Below are 22,776 nucleotides of genomic sequence, written 5' to 3' on the forward strand. Positions count from 1 at the left end.
TTACATTGTCCCTCCCTGCTTAGGGCATTCAAATTTGTTGGTATTATTACTGTTTGACCACTGCAACTTGTGCCACTGAGAGTTGTTTAGATTAGATTAGATTTGATTTACTTTCATTCCAATTGATCCATAATGAGGAGGTCCTCCAGGATGTGGAACATTTCAGAAAAACAATAATACATGACAAATATTTACAACTCAAACAAACTAGCTAATGTACCTTCCACAGGTCCCAAGTTGAATGATCGTCTTTTTTTTTATTGAACACTGTATGAAAGAATCATTTTACAAACAATAATGCACTGAATTTAAAATAAAAAAGGTTATTTTGTTTATGAGGTAATAAACATGTAATAGAACTACTACAATACTTATTTACAATGAACACATTACTGCACTGAAATGGTGCAGAAGTTAGATTGTACTCTCTCTCTCTCTCTCTCTCTCTCTCTCTCTCTCTCTCTCACACACACACACACACACACACACTCATTTACAATTAACACAGTACTGCACTGAAATGGTGCAGAAGTTAGAAGGAGTTGGCCACCAGTAAATCTGTCAGGCTTCTCTTAAACTGAATTTCATTGGTTGTTAAGTTTTTTGTGGCTACTGGCAAGTTATTGAAAATGTGCGTTCCTGAATAATGCACATGTTTTTGTACAAGAGTAAGTGACTTTAAATCCCTGTGAAGATTATTCTTATTTCTAGTATTGATTCCATGAATTGAGATGTTGGTTTGAAAAAGTGAAATGTTTTTAATGACAAATTTCGTTAAGGAATAAATATATTTGGAAGCAGTAGTTAGTATCCCTAGTTCCCTATAGAGGCCTCTGCAGGATGTTCTTGAGTTCACACCACATATAACTCTTACTGTACGTTTTTGTGCCCGGAAAACTTTAGCTTGGCTTGATGAATTACCCCAAAAAATAATCCCATATGACATTATGGAATGAAAGTAAGTATAGTATGCCAGCTTTTTCATTTTTATATCCCCTATGTCTGACACAATTCGCATTGCAAATAGAGATTTGTTAAGACGCTTCAGTAGTTCTGTGGTGTGGTCCTCCCAGTTGAATTTATTATCAAGCTGTAATCCCAAGAATTTAACACTGTCCACATCTTCTATCTGCTTGTCATCGTGTGTTAGGAATATGCTCGTGGGACACCCCTTACAAGTTCTGGACTGCATGTAGTGTGTTTTTTCAAAGTTTACTGACAAAGAATTGGCTAGGAACCAGTGATTAATGTCCACAAATATTTTATTAGCTGATCTTTCTAAGACTACACTTGATTTGCTATTTATTGCAATGTTTTTATCATAGGCAAACAACACGAACTTGGCATCTGATAGTGTTACTGATGAAAGGTCATTGATATACACAAGAAAAAAGTAGGGGCCCTAAAATGGAACCTTGTGGGACCACACATGTAATTAGTTCCCAGTTGGATGATGCCTGATAGCTTAATACATGCCTCTTTGCTAATAACACCCTTTGTTTCCTGCCAGAGATATAAGATTTGAACCATTTTGCAGCACTGCCTGTTACACCATAATATTCTAATTTACTCAAAAGGATATTGTGATTTACACAGTCAAATGCCTTTGACATATCACAAAATATACCAGTTGCCTGCAATTTTTTGTGTAATGAATTAATCACATTTTCACTGCAAGTGTAGATAGCCTTCTCAATATCAGAACCCTTTAGAAATCTGAACTGCGACTTTAACAGTATGTTATTTGAGATAAGGTGGTTATAAAGCCGATTGTACATTACTTATTCTAAAATTTTTGAGAATGCTGGCAAAAGTGAAATTGGACAGAAATTTGATGCTATTTCTTTATCTCCCTTCTTAAACAGTGGCTTAACTTCAGCATATTGTGGGAGTTGTGAAAGCACATAACAGCAGCACTCTTAATGGCCTGGCAGCGAACTTTGAATATGAGGAAATATGTCATGAAGATCTGTATTTTTAATCAAAATGCGTAATTTAGGTGAGAATATTTTTCATTTATATTTTACCGGTGGACCTCGTACCACAGTAGGAAGTGTGTGTATGGAAATCAAAACATTCTTATGACCTTGCGAAGTAATTAATTCAAGAAACCTCAATCAAAAACTAAGATTAACTACTCATAACTGTGATTCACAGTCAGGTAAAATTTTGTAAATGGCATCATGGTTGCCTTTTGACTTTACATACTATGTGGGAACATGCAGTAATGAGGGATATACTAAAGAGAGTTTGCCCGTGTCCCATGGTGGAGGGGGAGAGATCACTTTGAAGTACAAGCAGTTTTTCTGAGAGGATTTTTTTTTCACTCTCTTATATCTTGTTAAATTAAATACTTAATCTCATCAGTTCTTTTAGATTTCAGGTAGACAGTAATGGGAAATTGGCAGTATCTTCATGTTTGTAGTGAGCATTCAAACTAATTGAGGGTCATAGTAATGCAACGCTGGTCTAATTTTTGGGAAGACTGGTGTAGCCATTGTGATTTGGGTTTTCTGTGACAAATCTTAAATACAGGTGGATAAGAATGAGATATCATGTGCTCGCCCACTTACTGATTTCTTGGTGATTATAAAGTCTTTCGTTCACTGAACAATAGAAACTGAAATGAACTGTGCTTTGATACATGGCCTCAGTCTGATTGTTTTCTAGTATTGATTCCTCTCAGAGGGGACAAAATTTCTGCTGTCATAAGCAGAGTTTAATTCATGTGAGTGATTTTTAAATTATGGGTATGAACAGCCCGACCTGAAACTCTATGCTTGGCAAGTAGGTAACCCTGGGTGCCAACCACTACCTGTTTTGTTATTTATATATTTAAAAAAAAATAAAAAAAAATAAAAATAAAAAAAAAAAACAAACACACACACACATATTCTGAAAATCCTTGGTCTGACACCGAAAGAAGATTGAAGTGGACAGGGGCAGATGACTATGTATAAAGACTTGCAACTTACTGAAAAAAAGACATTGCCCAAAATAAAGAACTGGCCCCTCACCAATGATACCAACATAACAGAACTTTCCTAAAAATACTAGGGTACTTGAAGGTGGCAAAGATATTGACATTTGTAGAAAGGAGGAGGAATGAACTATGTGATAGCCAATTTCATATTAGTAATAGACTGTGATCAATGTGTTATCAAGTCTATGTCAAATTATTACCTTCGGGGCATGGAAGAAAAGTGCTTCCAGTGACGCTAAAAAGGCGGGGGAGGGGGTTGAGAGAGGAGGGTGGGAAAGGAGGAGGGAAAGAGTGAGGGGGGGGGGGGGGGGAGAGAGGGGGGGTGATTTTTTTTTTTGTTAATGATTAGAACCATAATGTATGTAGAAGAGCCATAGAAATTGAAGAAGGGAGAAGTGCTAGTTTTGCTCTGTGACTGCAAAATTAGTGGAAATATATTAAATAACCTCAGGAAATTTTAATTGGAAAAAAATATATGCAGCAACAGTTGTAGACAGTGTCTCAAACTAATGAAATTATAATTCACTAATGAATATAGAAAAATCTTTGCTGAAAGCAAATTGAAGATGAAATAAAAGCTGCCATTGCAAGAAGATATTAATTGTATCAGATAATAATAAGAAGGAATTTGAGGAAAATGAATTGGCATATGTCAAAATTTTTCATTAGGGGGGGACAGGATTTGGCGTGTGCCCAGAAAGACTCCAAGATTGATACCATCTTCCTTCAATTGGTGGAGTATGCTTATAGAACACCTGTCCCGAAGAAATTGAAATGACTGCAGCCCCTAGCTTGCAAGTGTTGTATGCAACACTGCGAGGACATTGAGCTTGCAGTAGCTGTTGTAGGTCACTATACAGAGGGCTCTTTCTTGGTCAGGAAGGGGCTTGCTTCTTAATATTATCCAGTTTCAATGGCTGAGAAGAAGGTGACTGTCTGTTAAAGCGATATTATCAGATGATCTCGCATGCTGCAACCTGCAGCTTGCAAGGGCAGAAGTTACTACTGCTCTTATCACCATTCCTATCACCGCACCTGATGCCAAAGGCTGTGGTGAGCTGATTACAAAGGTCATAAATGGTGGGTCTGCCCATTTACATTGTTAGGTGGATGATTGTCCATGGACTAGGTATAGGGCTGCTTCAGCTGCACTTGATGTTGAGTATATTCGTGGTGCTGGTAGTGCAACAAGTGAAAATTTAGCAGTCTTTTGGGAAGTATTTATTTTCAATTGTTTACATTTAGCTGATACTGTAAGCGTTTTGGATGATTTGGTTGGTTATGTTTAAATATTAATAATTTCACCATCCCATACGTTTTCTGACTTTTTTGATGCAGCCTCTCATAAATTTTTTCTGTTGCCACTGTTTCGTCTCACAGTAGCAACTGCAACCTATATCATTAATTATTTGTTAGTGTATTCCAGCCTCTGTCTTCCTCTACAGTTTTTACCCTCTGCAACGCACTCTAGTACCATGGAAGTTATTCCCCGATGTCTTAGCAGATGTCCTATCAGTCTGACCTTTTTGTTGTCATTGTTCCCCATATACTCCTTTCCTTGCTGATTCTGTGGAGAACCTCATTTCTTATCTTATCAGTCCACCTAATTTTCATCATTCTTCTGTAGCATCACAACTCAAATGCTTCAATTCCATTATGTTCAGATTTTCCTACAGTCCAAGAGTCACTAGCATAAAAGGCTGTGCTGCAAACATACATTCTCAGAAAGTTTTCCTCAAAGAAATCCACTGTAAAAAATTCGAAATGTTAACCATGACAATAGTTTAGGAGAGTGAGACTCTGGTTAGCATGAATTAGCAGGTAGGAGCTGAAGTAAATGATTTGAAAGATAACCTGACTATTGGGATAGATAAGTGACCATTTAAATTGAAGTATAGATTGGAAGACTGTTGAACAAGATTTTGGTGAAGTGGAAGCAGACAATGAAAACTCGGAGATTGTGGCACATTGAATAGTTAAGGCTGTGAGCAACAATGTGGAATTTGGAGCATCTTAGTTTTCTTGACATATTGAGTGCAGCAAGTAAAGGGTCAGTACATAAAACTAAAGAGGGGATGACTGAAATAAATGAAGTAGTAAAGACTAGTACATTAGAGCTTGACAACCATCAAGAAGTAGTTCGATATTACGTTGGTCAGGGTTGAGGGCCGAATAAAGGCAGTTGTAATATTTAAGAAATTGCTTCTTCTCCTCCTGTGTGGGATCTTTGCTGCTGAGCTGTAATCGTTATTTTTCAAGGATCCTAGGTATTTTTCAAACATAGATAATGTTAAAGTGTAATCCTCAAAATACTGCAGACAACACAAATATGTTAAGAACTCACCATGTATTTTGAATGAAATCAGATAAATTGTGTACACACACCTGACTTACGTTCACTCAAAACAACACTTACCAGAATAAGAGAGAGCTAAAAAAATGTTAATTCATTTTGTGATAAGTAGAAATGATCTGGCAGCAAATATATACTTTTGCTCAAGTGCATGCATAATTGATATCAAAAGAAGCATGAATGAAAAAAGAATAGTAAAGAATAATGTTACATTGCAACCACTTAACTAAATTAACTATATTATTGTACAGCTGTTGGGGGGGGGGGGGGGGGGGTTAGATTTACTTATGGTAAAAAGCAGTGAATTCTTTGTGTTAGTAGAGGAGCTAACTAATACAAAACATAGGCAGGTGATGTCAGGGAGGAAGTGTGGTTGATGGCTAAGAAAAAGAGGCTGCATGAGACTGGGATAGGAATAGAGCACTGGTGAGCTATCCTGGCACACGAATAAGTGTTGGTATTTTGAGGTGAAGTTTTGAGTGGGAGTGGGGGGATACAGGGAGATAGAACAGGGGAAAATGTGACTTTAGTTTAAAGGGACAGAACAGGGGAAAATATGACTTCAGTTTAAACGGACCAAGTGGGAGGTTGGTGATGGGGATGGAGGTGAGTGTGTGACAGGGACTAGAGGAGGTTAAAGCCAGGAAGATAAAGGGTTTGAAGGATGATAACTGCGCAAAAGAGGGTACTGTTGATGGTGGCTATCAAAATTGACCATATCAAAAGAAGGGTACCATTAATTGCGGGTGGAGCTGGTATGAACAGATGTTTTTATGGAACTGACAGGGAGGTGGTCATCGTCCACAAAGTGGTACGCAAGGTTAAGGGGGAGTAAATGAAGCCTATAGGAGGAACATGTTGAGGTTGTGGTGGAATGAGGATAGTGTACTGACCCTGTATCCAGTCCGTGACAGTCTCATGAGTAAATCTGAATGAGACCAGAGGTTCTTGAGTGGCTAGGAAGGTTTTGTGTAATGTAGAGGCCGCTAAACAGGTTGCCTTATGAGGTGTCATATGAATGTCCATAGTGGTACTGCAGTTATGTTTATATATCTTCGACCTGACTAAGTAGTAGTTGTGGATAATGTTGTATTGGATTAGGTGTTTAAGGAATGAGTGAGGTGGTGGACTTGGTGTTTGCAGGGTATTTGGAGAGATAGTTTCATTGCAACAACCTCCACAGCAGTGATAGGTTTTTTTTAAAAGGAATATGTTTGCTGAATTGACTGTTTTCCAGTTTGTTTTGACTTTGTATACTACATTTCAGCTTAATAGCCATTCTCAAGTAAATCAATACATATTAGAAAACACAGAATACAAACCACAAATTAACCATTGCTTATACTCACTGCAAGAAAATCAGATTAAAAATCTCCTTCCCTCTTTCCTGATGAGGCAACAGTTTGTTGCGAAAGCTTGAATTTCGTGTGTATGTTTGTGTTTCTATCGACCCGCCAGCACTTTCGTTCGGTAAGTCACATCATCTGTGTTTTTAGATATATTTTTCCCACGTGGAATGTTTCCCTCTATTATATTCATTTTATTACATACTTATGTCCACTTACAGCCCATGATTCTTTCCACACTACCTTCGAGTCAAAGCGTTTCAGTTCTTTATTAATTTTCGATAAATGTATCTTGGATTTAAGTCTGTTTGTAGGTATTATGTCGTGATATATAGGGAGTTCTGGGTTGCCTTGGATTTTTCTGTATGCTCTTCTAGCTAACTGGATCACCTAATTTGAGGGGGCTCCATTTTTGCCAGGGCGGGGAGCTAGGCACATGAGGTGACCCTGAGTGTTCCAGAAATTATCCACATTGTCACCATCAGTGGCACATCCACTTTAACTGTGTGTGCGCTCCTGATCCAGACAGGCAAACAGTATTCAGTCACACTGAAGTCCTCGATGTGCTTGTTCTACAACCCCAGATCCTTCCAGCCAGTTTCGATTGGACAGCATAGCAGATCACTTGGAGTCGTAGGTCTACAGTACTTACAGGTCTGCTTTCAGTATTTTGTTGAGGTCATTTCCTTTGACAAGCGATGGTCAGGTCCTCAGCATATGCAGTTGGTGTCTGGCATGTCAGCAATATATAGATTAAAAAGAAAGGTTGTTAGTGCCAAATCCTGTAACAGGCCATTATTCAGAATGACGCTCTTCTCTTAACTTGTATTTGAGTAACTTGTAAGTCTATAAATGTATATCATAGTCTGAGGTAAGATCTAAAAGGACAAGGGCAGTTTTAATCTTGTTTTGGAAACCTTTCTCAGTATAGATTGTGAGAGACAGCACTTAATTGCAAGTTTCTTCCTGCTTTGGTATGCAGAAAGGTTGGCCTTGATGTATGGCGTTAATCTAGTCATTAAAATTCTTTCAAATAGTTCATAAGTAGGTACATAGCAGGGGTATCAGTCTGAATTTATTAACATTATTTCTAGTTACTCCAGGTTTCAGAATTGCAATGACTCCTGCTTCTTTCCAGATCTTGGGGAGTGTACCCAGTCTAATCAGGGCAGAGTTCGGCCAACCTCCTTCTTCCTAAAATTCCCAGTTCCTTCAAGAATTCTGGTAATATCTCATCAGATCAGGCTGCTTTTCCTGTCTCCATTAGCTTCAAGGCCTAGGTAATCTCTTGTCTTTCTGTTTCATTTACATATCCACATTGGCTGGATTTTTAAGTAATTTTCAAGTTTCTGAAAATCTCTTTCTTTTCAGGTTTCTTTAGTTGCATTTTGGAGATATGTTTCAGGGCAGTCACAATATCACATGGACTAGAAGCAAGAGATGACCTGTGAGGTGCCTTGGCACTGCCTAATTTCTGCCGTAGGCCCCAGCTCTTCCTGTTGGAATGGGTAAAATCTAGACTTTCTGTTGCCTCCTTCCATCTGCTCTTGCATTCTTTGTTCATAGTATTGACCAATTGTTCTGCAGTCTCATCATCTCTGCTCATCTTAAATCGCACCATTAGTGTTTCACACCCTGTCATCCAGCGGGGAGTGTATTCCTTCCTCAACCCATGAGGAATATCTTTTAGGGCCATTTTATGTATCAGGTTTGTGAATATTTTGTAGTTATTTGGTTATTTATTGTATTCTCGTTGTAGGATTGACATTTATTCCAGTCAGCTTTCCTCCAGTTTTTGCATGGTATTGGGGTGCTTTTTATGACTAAGATTGATAGTCCAACCTCTACAATTACCAGGAAGTGCTTTCTCCATGGGAACACCTCGAGTACACCTATTGTAGAATGCACAAGTGTGCCTGTTGCTCTGCATTTGACAAAGTGACGTCAGGTGTTGACATTGTGCTTTACGCCTTTGATTTGAAGATCGTTGTGTACTTGGTGTCAAACAGGAGATGTAGGTCCTGATTTTGTGCCCCGTCGTTCAGTCCAATGACTTCAGCTGTGGACCTCAGAGGGACCCATCTGGAGTGTTGAGACTTAAAATAACTGGTGTTTATGTGCTGGATGGTTAGCCTTGGTTCAAATATCTATGGGCCATTTTTGTGATGGAGGTGTATAGACTCTATAAAGCATCAGCTCTCCCAGTTTTATATCTATTGCATGTCCTGCTAGTGTCATATTTGTGTCTAAATTCCCTAGTTCATTTTTCACCTAGTGACCATACCATGTTTGTCATGGCCGGTGTAGCCAAATTTAGTAAATCCTGGTATTTTGAGTTGAATGATTATATCATCAGTCAGAATATAATGCTTACTCTTTCTCTGGTAAAATTTTTTCCAGATGTTTCTTCCTTTGCCCTCATATAATCCTCTATGTTGAAGTGATGTACATTCAGTCTCATCATGTTAAAATAACTTGTTTGCTCTATTTGCCTTTTTATGGATTGGGAGATGTTAGTGTGTCTGATCACAGTAGTAGTGTAGTTGTGTTGACTTTTTGTAACTGTGCCATGTTATAGTGTTGCCTGGAGTATGCCCCCTAGGGGTTGTATACAGGCATTTCTTACCAAGAGGTGAAATTCTTCCCATGTGAGCACAGTAACCAGCAATAGTTGAGTGTTTAAGGGTGGGTAAGATGAAATATGATAATAGTAGATGGCTCTTCAGTGCAGTCTTCTGTTCAAGTCGTTATGACTAAAAACAAACATAAAAACTTTAAAAATATTTTTGGCACTAAGAGTGTTGGAAAGAGTGTTCTCATTTTACAGCTGCAAAGGTCTAGATGAACTTGTAGGAAATATGTTTACATGTTTAACTTAGTGGATTTCTGTGTGAAGTTGTTTCCATCTCAGATATTTTTCTCAAAATTAAATGAAAAAACTAGTTCAGAAGTGTGGCTTAAATCCAGGTGTGACAATTATGATAAAGCTTTTCATGACTCCCTTTTATCTTGCTATACTAATTCTAATCTCACTCTAATGCCATGGTAGAGATATTATTTCATACTTGTCAGATCTGAGCTACTTTTGTGTCTCTAGTTGTGTTGACATTGTTTTAGTGTTTTATGTTAATAGAAGATAATGTAAGATCTACAAATTTCATATTACATTCCATCCCAGCATTTTTAATGAAACCAGTTTCTTTGCTATAGATTGAATGCAGTCCGTGAAATTTGTGCTCGGTGTCCATTGGTGATGAACGAGGATCTTTTGCGTGACTTAGCACAGTATAAACACTATAGAGACCGCAGTGTCATGATGGCTGCTAGATCTCTCATACAGCTATTCCGTGTTTCAATGCCCAAGATGCTTCATAAGAAAGACCGAGTATGTTCATGTCTTCCATCATTTTACTTTGAGAAATAATTGGCAGTGTTTTAGAAACATAATTAAGGAGCTATTAGAGTTATTATTCATTTTCTTGTGTTTGAAATGTGAATTTTTAAACTGCTGTTTGTACAGATGGTTTAATCAGTCAACAACAGTGATTCATACAGTATATGCTTGTGTGGAGTAAGAGAAGTATGTGTGAGTGTGTTGCACAGTCATACCTTGTATTTAAGTTTGTAGATTGTGAATGTGTGTGAAGCATTGCACAGGCCAACAGTTGTTTTTGTGCTGATATCATAAATTCATGATGCCCTGAATTCAAATATAGCATTAGTTTTTGCCTAAGAGCTCAAATTCCTAAGATAAAACACTTTAGTGAAATATGCATTACGCTACCTTAGGTTAAATATACCAATCAAATAAAAAACTACATGAAATTTTTATTATGTTATACAAATAGTATTATAAGAAAAATAAAGGAACAAATCATCAGTGAAACTAATAACCTACTGTACAGTTCAGAAGCTTCTTTTCCATGACATTCTTGAACGTGTTGGAACAGCCCCTTTTTAAACATCAGCTGTAATCTGCCATCTTGTCTGGATCCCATGTTCCTTGGTAGTTGTCCTATATAGTTTTAATACTGTGGTAAAATTTTAAACATTGTTCCTCACTGGAGTGTCTCAAATTTTCAGGAAAACAATCCAAGTGGCTGTGTAGATAGTGTACCTTAATACTCAGGTTCCACCCAAGTGGTTTCAAACTGTTAAGCATCTTGTTGACCAGTTCAACATCATTTTCAGCTTCATGTTTTCCCAAAATTTCCAGCAAATGAATTCCATGCTTTCATGCAGTCTCATTCATTGAATTTACGAATGCATCCACAATGTCACCAATGTGGTAGGTGCGACAAGCAATCACATTACATGAATCAAAACTCTCCAACCCAGCAGCAGCAGGAGCACTACTATGAGTTCTTACAACACCAACAATAAACCAACCATTACCAGGAGTGAAGGTACCATTATTAACAATACTGAAATTAAAATTGCAGCCAGCAAAGAGACAAGGCCCATCAAGAATAGAAGTAGATGCAACTCCTTTCACTCCTATAACACTCGCCATTTCCATGTTTATAATTAACTTGAAGATATTAGTGCACTGAAGCGCACGTTGACGGTGCAGTGCGGCATGGCACAGTAGCTCCATTCAGTGCAGTTGCATCTGCAACAGCCATGTAAATCAGTTCCCCAAAGGGGCTCCCTTATATAGCACACAGTTCCTAATCTAACTGCAAACATTGCATTATCTCTTCTGCCTTCACCATGTTTACGCCCAAGGAGCCCTGTAAAATGAAGGCCAACTCTAGAATCACACTTGTGAGTCTTCATGAGAGCCGTGCTACATCATGCAGCTCTGTGTTGTGCATGCATAATCTAGCCACAAGGAGTGCACGTGCTGCTGCCGCTGGGTTGGACACTTTTGATTCACCTAATGCGACTGCTTATCACGCCTATGACATTGGTGACGTTGCACGCAAAGGTTTTGGCAGGTCTGATTACTAATCTGATAAGGCCATGACTCCATGAGCTCATAGCAGACACAGGGTAGGGAGTAGGGAAGGTGGGTTTATTTGGTTTAAGGGCTGTAAATGTTGTCACCAATGTGATACACGCAATAAGCAATCACATTACGTGAATCAAATCTCTCCAACCTAGCAGTGGGAGGAGCACTACTATGAGCTCTTACAACAGTAACAATAAACCAACTGTTACCATGATTGAAGGTATCATTATTAACAATTTTGAAATTAAAATAACGAACAACAAGACCTCAAGAATAGAAAGAAGTAGTTGCAACGCCTTTGAATTAATTTTTTAACACCCACTCAAACTTTATGGATGAACAGTAGTTCAAAAGCCAAAAGTTATTATCTGCATGCCTGTAAATAGGATGTAAAAAAAGGTATAGCCAAACTTTCGGCAAACATTCCTCACACATAGAGAAATAAAATGTGTTATATGGACATGGGTCCTGAAACCTTTATTTCCATGTTAGGACTTATTTTCTACTTTGTGGTAATCACATTAACCACACAGAAACAGACTGTAACAGCATTACATGAAATGTTTCCATACATGTTCAAAATATGCTCTTGGTTACATTTGGGTATAATGTACAAAAAGTTGTACCTTTTATGTTCACTGCCAAGGACTGTTGTTCCAATATAACACAGATAATGTTGATGTGTGACTCACTTCACTGCTTGTGTTGGCGTGCAACTAACCTCATTCATCAAGGACTCAGTTTCTGGTACAGTGCAGTAAAAGTGTACTCTAATGTCGATTTGGCAGATGGTAATGGCTGTGGCACTCAGTGTTCATATCGGGAGAACTTTACAGAATGACAGTGTCCTGATGGGAGGATATTTGAAGCAGTTGTTCTTTTTTCTTAAGGATCTTGGGATGTTTGAGCCTATTACTCGCAACTTTGGGAGGGCTAGACGGATGAGGATACCTCAGCTGGAGGAAGAACTACTTTTGTGCAGTTGATGATAACCCTAGTGTCAACACAAGACAATTAGCTGCAACATGTAATATTGAAGACATGAGCGTCTGGAGAGTGCTACTTGAGAACCTTCTGTGTCCGTACCATGTACAGCATTTGCAGGCACTATTAGCAGCTGATTCTCCTGCACGGGTACACTTCTGCAAGTAGGTAATTCAACAATGTGTTGAACTTCAACCCTGAGGATGTGTTTCATACATTGCTGATACCCATGATCAGTTTGTTGAAGAGTTGTAGAAACTGAGCTCTAACTTGGAAATAAAGTGTTTCTGAACCCATGTCCATGTGACTATTTTCTTCCTCTACATATGAGGAATGTTTCCTGATAGTTTGGCAATACATTTTTGTTGCACCCTATACTGGCCTATATGCCAGTCATGAGCCATCTGTGAGTGATTACCTGCCCTAAATTTCTCAAGGTATTTTCCTCTTCAATTTTTGGATGAAGATCTTTTTAGTTTCTGCCATTGCCATATCTTCTCCAACGTCTGAAAACAGGAAAGGAGATGTGCATTCAGTTGGTTGTATTATAACTTAATGTGATTTTCAAGAAGTGTATTGTGCTTCCTTTACTTCATTTGCTCATTTTTCAATTTTGTGACATTTCTGCCCCCCCCCCCCCCCCCCAATCCCTGTTTTCATCATCAGCAATTTTACCATTAGTGTTACTTGCCTTATATTTATGGTGGTATGTTTCAGTGTGATTTACTTTGTTGATTTGTATAAAATGCCGTGAAAAGGAAATACTTACACAAACATATTGTTATCTTCAAAGGCTATTAGTCACTTGCCATTTTTTCAGTTTCTTTTTAGAACATAGATATTTCATTAAGACTATGTGTGTATGTGTCCTTTTTAGCAAATGTGTTGTACTACTCCTTTTAGTGTAGTCTGTTAGTTTCTAAGGCAAACAAATCAAGGAAAGGCAACCTTTCATATGTAGTTAATCAGTCAGCTATATGTAAGTGTTGCCTTCCCATGTTTTGTTTATTGTTTCCTTTCTGTGCATTGTGTTATTGTAACGAATTTTTTATATACCAGGTCATTTATCTGCCAGAACTTTCCTGCTATAATGAATTATTTATTTTATATAACAATTTGCATGTCTAAGTAAACCACTTTTTCAGGGACGCCCAACTGAAGCTTCAATTGAGTTAAAGGTAAAGCAGTACGGTGAAGTAGATGCAAAGGATTATGTGCCAGGTGCAGAAGTTCTTGTTAAAAAAAAATCACAGGTATGACAATTTTTCCTTGAGACAAAACCTTTTAAATTAAATTTTCACCGTTTTTGGCTTTATTGGAATGTTTTTGTTCCAAAGGATGCTGATCTCCAAGAAGCAGAAACAACTGACAATGAAGATGGTGATTCAAGTGATGGTGAAGGTGGCAGTGACAGTGAGGGTGATTACTCTGATGGTGGTGATGAGGATGACGATGATGATGATGGATGGGTTGATGTTCACCATTCCTCTGATGAAGAACCTTCTGAAAATAATACAAACTGTGCAGATGAGGATAACAATGAAGTATTATGATTTTTACATCTCTTATTACGTACATTTGCTAAACAGTTGTTATCTTAAATTTCAAATCCTCTTATGTGCCATTGCAATAACATTGTAACAATAACAGATCATATGTTAGCTTAACTAAACTGGGCCATCAACATGGATTCCTTGTTTTAGGTGGATAAAGTACACTTAGCCAAAGAAATCAGTACAATGAGAATATTAACTGATGAAGACTTCAAGCAGATAGATACTGAGCTCCTGCGGAAGCAAGTCTCAGGACCCTCAAAAAAACGCAAGAGGCCAAATGAAGAGGAAACACCTGCTCAGAAGTATACCAGCATTTGATTTTATTATTATATGCTGGTTGTTACTTTTTTTATAGAATACTTCTTATTAAAAATATGTAATTTTAAACTTGTATATATGAGGAAGTACATCGTATCAAGGCTTTTATAAATTCATTGAGTAATGACACAGTTTGGAAATTCTAGTGTTTTTCAATTAATGGTAAAATTCAAGTATGTATTAGGGGCAGTTCTTAGAGATTTCAAGTTATAGTATTGACAGCAGAGATAATTATTAACTCCAAAGACAGCTAGTGAAATCATTGCAAATATGAATACAAGACATGTAGTAAGGAAATCTCTCATTGTTTCTCTGTTTTTTAAGGATTTTGCTTGCACCCATTGGGAGCTGGTGAAAAAACAAGGAAAGACAAACAAAATTGAAGAATTACATTTTCAACTGTTTTCAGCATTTTGTTGCTTTTTGCACACAGGGATCCAGCAATGGAAAGGGCCTAATCAGATATACACTGCTTGATAATTGCTAAGGAGCAACTGACACATGCTTCAGAACAACTGACAATTTCAATGGACCACCTGACCAATGATAGTAAAAGAAAATGTGTAGTGCGGGACATGTTAACTGCAGTGAAGCCTGTGCTCGAACTGTCTGTATACATTCGACTGTTCAGGCAGTACCGTGTTTGATGAAGGTTATTGAAATGATACATGTGGTATTGCAACATGTCTGCAGGACATGAATGAATGCTAATGATCGTGCACGAGCAGTTGCTGGGCTCTAAGCCAGTCATAGTGTCAATACTGTATCCACAGTAATGGGTGTATCTAAAAGTGTCATTTATATCTAAAAACAAAGATGATGTGACTTACCAAATGAAAGTGCTGGCAGGTCGACAGACACACAAACGAACACAAACATACACACAAAATTCAAGCTTTCGCAACAAACTGTTGCCTCATCAGGAAAGAGGGAAGGAGAGGGGAAGACGAAAGGAAGTGGGTTTTAAAGGAGAGGGTAAGGAGTCATTCCAATCCCGGGAGCGGAAAGACTTACCTTAGGGGGAAAAAAGGACAGGTATACACTCGCACACACGCACATATCCATCCACACATACAGACACAAGCAGACATATTTAAATATGTCTGCTTGTGTCTGTATGTGTGGATGGATATGTGCGTGTGTGCGAGTGTATACCTGTCCTTTTTTCCCCCTAAGGTAAGTCTTTCCGCTCCCGGGATTGGAATGACTCCTTACCCTCTCCTTTAAAACCCACTTCCTTTCGTCTTCCCCTCTCCTTCCCTCTTTCCTGATGAGGCAACAGTTTGTTGCGAAAGCTTGAATTTTGTGTGTATGTTTGTGTTCGTTTGTGTGTCTGTCGACCTGCCAGCACTTTCATTTGGTAAGTCACATCATCTTTGTTTTTAGATATATATTTCCTACGTGGAATGTTTCCCTCTATTATAACTAAAAGTGTCATTTCATGGTCAAAAAAGGCTGTTGAAGGTGGGAATCGTATGCATAAGCATTCAATTTGGTCATAGGCGGAGGACCACACTGCAAGAAGATTGATATAGTAGCTCTAGTGGCAGAAAGGAACAGACTTTTCACTTGTAGGCAGATCACTGGAGACCTTGCAACCACTACTGGTACATCTGTCTCTTCCATAACCATTTTGTGCTGGTTGTATCAGGATGATTTGTATGCCCAAAACCCTGTTAAATGCATCCCACTGAACCAAGCCATGGTCAAGAAAAAGATCGTTGGTCAAGGGGGCATGCTGGTTGGGGTCAGCAACAGTGGTCCCAATGGATGTTCTCCGTGGACCTACTTTACTGTGACAAGTACTTCTGGCCACCAGTTAGTGTAGAGAGGGGGGAACACATTACGCACGACAGAATGTTCATGAATGTTGCCAGTTTGGTTTAGACATTATGGTGTGAGCAGGCTTTATCCACAGTGGCCAAAGACTCCTGCATATAGTCAATAAAATTCTTCTGGATTTGAGGCCGCATTGTCTTCTGTAAAATTTCGCCGAAACGTCGGAATTTTACAGAAGACAATGCAGCCTCAAACCCAGAAGAATTTTATTGACTGTGACAACGGCTGCAGAAGCCTACATTTACACTGCTGCATATCTTTGTGCGAGGTACTGTTACACAACTTTATTACAGGGAGATTATTCCGGATTTTGTTTGTCTGTTTAGGGATATGATAGGTCCTGACTTTCTTTTTATGGATGACAGTGCCCACCCTTACAGGACTACTTAGGTGTCAAACACACTGGAAAGTGAAGACATTGCACATATGGAATAATGGCCTGCATACTCCCCAGGCCTAAACCGTACAATGTGTCTCCTGGATGTTCGGCAAATGTGTTTCTCAACAAACACCACCAACTTGAACCGTGTAAGAACTGAAAACCGCCTTGAGAGACAAGTGGGACAATTTCCCCCAAGGACTCTTGAACAGTTTGGTAGCTGGCATGAATAACAGGTGCAAAATTTGCATTATTGCCCGAGGTGGACATGTTCCTTACTGAGAGTTCGATATCGACCTTTATGTTGAGAGTCTGATATGTAAAAAACGCTATTTATTTCTGTTATTCTGCTTTCTCATATGGTGAAATCTGTACTGTGTTTTGTTATAAATATCACTCCACCTCTATTGTGTATGTACTGTGTTTCATGTCGTCCACCGTTACCTGTGATTATTTCTCTCTGACATAATCTCCGGTCATTCGTAGTTGTCAAGCGGTGTATATATACAGATTGTTCAGAATATAACTATATGCGACTGTCACTTATCACACTCCACTATCACTGACACCATCATTTCATTTTCTATGCCACAGATGAATGAATATAGGAATTATCATGGATTATATGTAATAAGGAATGAGGTTTGGAGGAAAGCATCCCAGACTGGTATACCACCAGTGTCATGTGCCATCAGTGTCATGTGTCATTTTGTTTTTCAGTCTACAAATAGCTTTTTTTTTTTAATTTCTGGTGGTGTTACATAATACAGAAACATTGCTTTTTCATTAATAAGAACTTTATGTTGAGGTTTCGAAATGCCATTGCTTGTAATAAAATTTTGGACTACACTTGCTTAGTGTTCAATAGGTATTGTAACAGTCTGCATTGGATCCTCAATGATTTTTTTTTGCGGTTGGTATGGTAATGTTACTGTTATTTACTTTATGCCAGTCGGGGTTACTGGTTCTTTCTTTCCACATTGGGTTTATTGGACCTCTCATAATATGCATCATTGTGTAACATTCTTGTTGCACTTCTAATTTTCATGGACACTTTATAGCAGTTTTTAGCATGTGGTTTTAATTGAACATTTTGACTATCTAGCTTATTAAGAACTCAAAGTGTAAGGAATGATTTAGCTGAAATTGGAAAAAAATGTGAAGAAGATGGCACCTTGACAAAATAATTATTATTTGTGTATACTTGTTTCAAATGTGATAAAAAGAACAACATAGAATTACAATGAGGTTGTGTGTTTTATTGTGTAGAAACGAAGTGGCAGGAAAATTCAGATGTAGGTGTTATTCTAACTAGAAAATTTAAAGCAATATTAGTGATATTGAAGGAATCTGAGGTAACACAGCATAAATATTATTAAAAATAAAAATAAAGTATATTCCAAGGAACTGTCTGTCTTACAATTTAAAACCTGGTTCCTAAATCTCTGTCTTACCATTATATAATCTATCTGATACCTTTTAATATGTCCAGGATTCTTCCAGGTATACAACCTTCTTTTATGATTCTTGAACCAAGTGTTAGCTATGATTAAGTTATGCTCTGTGCAAAATTCTACAAGGCGGCTTCCTCTTTCATTTCTTCCCCCCAATCCATATTCACCTACTACATTTCCTTCTCTTCCTTTTCCTACTGTCGAATTCCAGTCACCCCTGACTATTAAATTTTCGTCTCCCTTCACTACCTGAATAATTTCTTTTATCTCGTCATACATTTCATCAATTTCTTCATCATCTGCAGAGCTAGTTGGCACATAAACTTGTACTACTGTAGTAGGCATGGGCTTCGTGTCTATCTTAGCCACAATAATGCGTTCACTATGCTGTTTGTAGTAGCTTACCCCCACTCCTATTTTTTTTATTCATTATTAAACCTACTCCTGCATTACCTCTATTTGATTTTGTATTTATAGCCCTGTAATCACCTGACCAAAAGTCTTGTTCCTCCTGCCACCGAACTTCACTAATTCCCACTATATCTAACTTTAACCTATCCATTTCCCTTTTTAAATTTTCTAACCTACATGCCCGATTAAGGGATCTGACATTCCACGCTCTGATCCGTAGAACGCCAGTTTTCTTTCTCCTGATAACGACGTCCTCTTGAGTAGTCCCCGCCCGGTGATCCGAATGGGGGACTATTTTACCTCCGGAATATTTTACCCAAGAGGACGCCATCATCATTTAATCATACAGTAAAGCTGCATGCCCTCGGGAAAAATTACGGCTGTAGTTTCCCCTTGCTTTCAGCTGTTCGCAGTACCAGCACAGCAAGGCCGTTTTGGTTAATGTTACAAGGCCAGATCAGTCAATCTGCAAAAAGTTGGGAATTTAAGGAGATGGGACCTGGATAAACTGAAAGAACGAGAGGTTGTAGAGAGTTTCAGGGAGAGCATAAGGGAACAATTCACAGGAATGGGGGAAAGAAATACAGTAGAAGGAGAATGGGTAACTCTGAGGGATGAAGTAGTGAAAGCAGCAGACGATCAAGTAATTAAAAAGACGAGGGCTAATAGAAATCCTTGGGTAACAGAAGAAATATTGAATTTAATTGATGAAAGGAGAAAATATAAAAATGCAGTAAATGAAGCAGGCAAAAAGGAATACAAACGTCTCAAAAATGAGATTGACAGGAAGTGCAAAATGGCTAAGCAGGAATGGCTAGAGGACAAATGTAAGGATGTAGAGGCTTGTCTCACTAGGGGTAAGATAGATACTGCCTACAGGAAAATTAAAGAGACCTTTGGAGAGTAGAGAACCACTTGTATGAATATCAAGAGCTCAGATGGCAACCCAGTTCTAAGCAAAGAAGGGAAGGCAGAAAGGTGGAAGGAGTATATAGAGGGTTTATACAAGGGCGATGTACTTGAGGACAATATTATGGAAATGGAAGAGGATGTAGATGAAGATGAAATGGGAGATACGATACTGCGTGAAGAGTTTGACAGAGCACTGAAAGACCTGAGTCGAAACAAGGCCCCGGGAGTAGATAACATTCCATTAGAACTACTGACGGCCTTGGGAGAGCCAGTCCTGACAAAACTCTACCATCTGATGAGCAAGATGTATGAGACAGGTGAAATTCCCTCAGACTTCAAGAAGAATATAATAATTCCAATCCCAAAGAAAGCAGGTGTTGACAGATGTGAAAATTACCGAACTATCAGTTTAATAAGTCACAGCTGCAAAATACTAACGCGAATTCTTTACAGACGAATGGAAAAACTGGTAGAAGCGGACCTCGGGGAAGATCAGTTTGGATTCCGTAGAAATTTTGGAACACGTGAGGCAATACTAACCTTACGACTTATCTTAGAAGAAAGATTAAGAAAAGGCAAACCTACGTTTCTAGCATTTGTAGACTTAGAGAAAGCTTTTGACAATGTTGACTGGAATACTCTCTTTCACATTCTAAAGGTGGCAGGGGTAAAATACAGGGAGCGAAAGGCTATTTACAATTTGTACAGAAACCAGATGGCAGTTATAAGAGTCGAGCGGCATGAAAGGGAAGCAGTGGTTGGAAAAGGAGTGAGACAGGGTTGTAGCCTCTCCCCGATGTTATTCAATCTGTATATTGAGCAAGCAGTAAAGGAAACAAATGAAAAATTCGGAGTAGGTATTAAAATTCATGGAGAAGAAGTAAAAACTTTGAGGTTCGCCGATGACATTGTAATTCTGTCAGAGACAGCAAAGGACTTGGAAGAGCAGTTGAACGGAATGGACAGTGTCTTGAAAGGAGGATATAAGATGAACATCAACAAAACCAAAACAAGGATAATTGAATGTAGTCAAATTAAATCGGGTGATGCTGAGGGAATTAGATTAGGAAATGAGACACTTAAAGTAATAAAGGAATTTTGCTATTTGGGGAGCAAAATAACTGATGATGGTCGAAGTAGAGAGGATATAAAATGTAGACTGGCAATGGCAAGGAAAGCTTTTCTGAAGAAGAGAAATTTGTTAACATCGAGTATAGAATTAAGTGTCAGGAAGTCATTTCTGAAAGTATTTGTATGGAGTGTAGCCATGTATGGAAGTGAAACATGGACGATAAATAGTTTGGACAAGAAGAGAATAGAAGCTATCGAAATGTGGTGCTACAGAAGAATGCTGAAGATAAGGTGGGTAGATCACATAACTAATGAGGAGGTATTGAATATAATTGGGGAGAAGAGAAGTTTGTGGCACAACTTGACTAGAAGAAGGGATCGGTTGGTAGGACATGTTTTGAGGCATCAAGGGATCACAAATTTAGCATTGTAGGGCAGCGTGGAGGGTAAAAATCGTAGAGGGAGAAGAGAAGTTTGTGGCACAACTTGACTAGAAGAAGGGATCGGTTGGTAGGACATGTTTTGAGGCATCAAGGGATCACAAATTTAGCATTGTAGGGCAGCGTGGAGGGTAAAAATCGTAGAGGGAGACCAAGAGATGAATACACTAAGCAGATTCAGAAGGATGTAGGTTGCAGTAGGTACTGGGAGATGAAGAAGCTTGCACAGGATAGAGTAGCATGGAGAGCTGCATCAAACCAGTCTCAGGACTGAAGACCACAACAACAATTCTAAGGAAATCATCCCAGTCTATGTAGCCACATGCTCACATCTGCAGAGAGTTGCAGAAACTAAAAAGAATGCGGAAAATACAATTACAAGATGATAATGGTCTATTTTAAGGTGAAAGCACGAACAAAAGCTAGAGACAGCTTGCAACTTTGGATATAACACCAGAAATGACAGGTCATACGTTAGTACAATTTGATAATGGAAAATCCAGGATGGAATGTAACAATATCATGAGAAGGAAAGTTGCCACTCACCATATAACGGAGATGCTGAGTCGCAGATAGGCACAGCAAAAAGATTTTCACACTTAAAGCTTTCAGCCTATGGCCTTTGTCAACAACACACACACACACACACACACACACACACACACAACTCACACACACGATTGCAGTCTCAGGCAACTGAAACCACACTGCGAGTAGCAGCACCATTGCATGATAGGAGTGGCGACTGGTTGGGGGAAAGAAGTAGGCTGGGGCAGGGAGGGGAAGGGATAGTATGGTGAGGATGAGAGATAATGAAATGCTGCAGGTTGAGCAGTGGGCTGGGAAGAGATTTGGGGGCAGGAGGTAAGTAGTGGAAAAGGAGAAAAATTGAGAGAAAAGCCCCCACCTCTCACCTGCCCACCACCCAACCTGCAGCACTTCACTGTTTGCCATCCCCACCATTCTATCCCTCCCCCTCCTCACCCCAGCCTCCTCCTTTCCCCCACCCAGTCGCCACTCCCATCATGCACTGGTGCTGCTGTTAGCAGCACCACTCCCATCATGCACTGGTGCTGCTGCTAGCAGCGTGGTTTCAATTGCCTGAGACTGCAGTCGTGTGTGTGAGTTGCATTTGCGTGAGTGTGTGTTTGCTTATATGTCTATTGTTGACAAAGGCCATTGGCCGAAAGCTTTAAGTAGGAAAATCTTTTTGTTGTGCCTATCTGCGACTCAACATCCCTATATGGTGAGTGGCAACTTTCCTTCTCATAATATTAGTACAATTGGTTGAGAAGAATAGCATATTTGTCCTTAGTGCATTACTTCAGAAGAAAAGAAATACATTGTGGACTTGGGGCAAATGATATAAAAGTAAGAATGGCAATATTTAAGTATCACTGTAGACCTTAATATAAGGACTAGTCTAGAAGTGGCTTTTGTCCAGCAGTGAGTGCAAATATGTGATGCTGATGATAATGACTTGTTTATGTTAGTCATCACATTACATTAATGGCTGCAATGAAATACCATTATATTGTTTCTTTTGCAGGGGAGAACTTGTATCCTTAGGTGACATTGAAAACATCTACAAAAAACGCCGTCATGATAAACAGGCCCGTTTGGAAACTGTTAAGGTAAGATAATGTCATAGTGCAATGATTTGAAAAGTTTCATCTACATTGTTAATGAATAAGCATCTGATATTTAACACCTTAGCATTTGGTAAGTTATTCTGTCATATTGTTTTCTTTATTAAATATAAATAATAATAATAAT

The 22,776-nt window shown here is 38.7% G+C and overlaps 1 protein-coding gene across 2 annotated transcripts in view; it reads left to right on the top strand.

The window, feature by feature from the left end:
* LOC126482826 (protein SDA1 homolog) overlaps positions 1-22,776 on the top strand; it is a 184,417-nt gene that overhangs the window by 111,692 nt on the left and 49,949 nt on the right. For both annotated transcript variants that reach the window (XM_050106567.1, XM_050106566.1), the window contains exons 14-18: positions 9,893-10,067; positions 13,766-13,873; positions 13,958-14,164; positions 14,324-14,478; positions 22,550-22,634. In XM_050106567.1, the coding sequence (XP_049962524.1) occupies positions 9,893-10,067; positions 13,766-13,873; positions 13,958-14,164; positions 14,324-14,478; positions 22,550-22,634 (730 nt within the window). The remainder of the gene's footprint in view (positions 1-9,892; positions 10,068-13,765; positions 13,874-13,957; positions 14,165-14,323; positions 14,479-22,549; positions 22,635-22,776) is intronic.

Source organism: Schistocerca serialis, chromosome 1, assembly GCF_023864345.2.
Source record: "Schistocerca serialis cubense isolate TAMUIC-IGC-003099 chromosome 1, iqSchSeri2.2, whole genome shotgun sequence".
In the NCBI taxonomy this organism is placed as follows: domain Eukaryota; kingdom Metazoa; phylum Arthropoda; class Insecta; order Orthoptera; family Acrididae; genus Schistocerca; species Schistocerca serialis.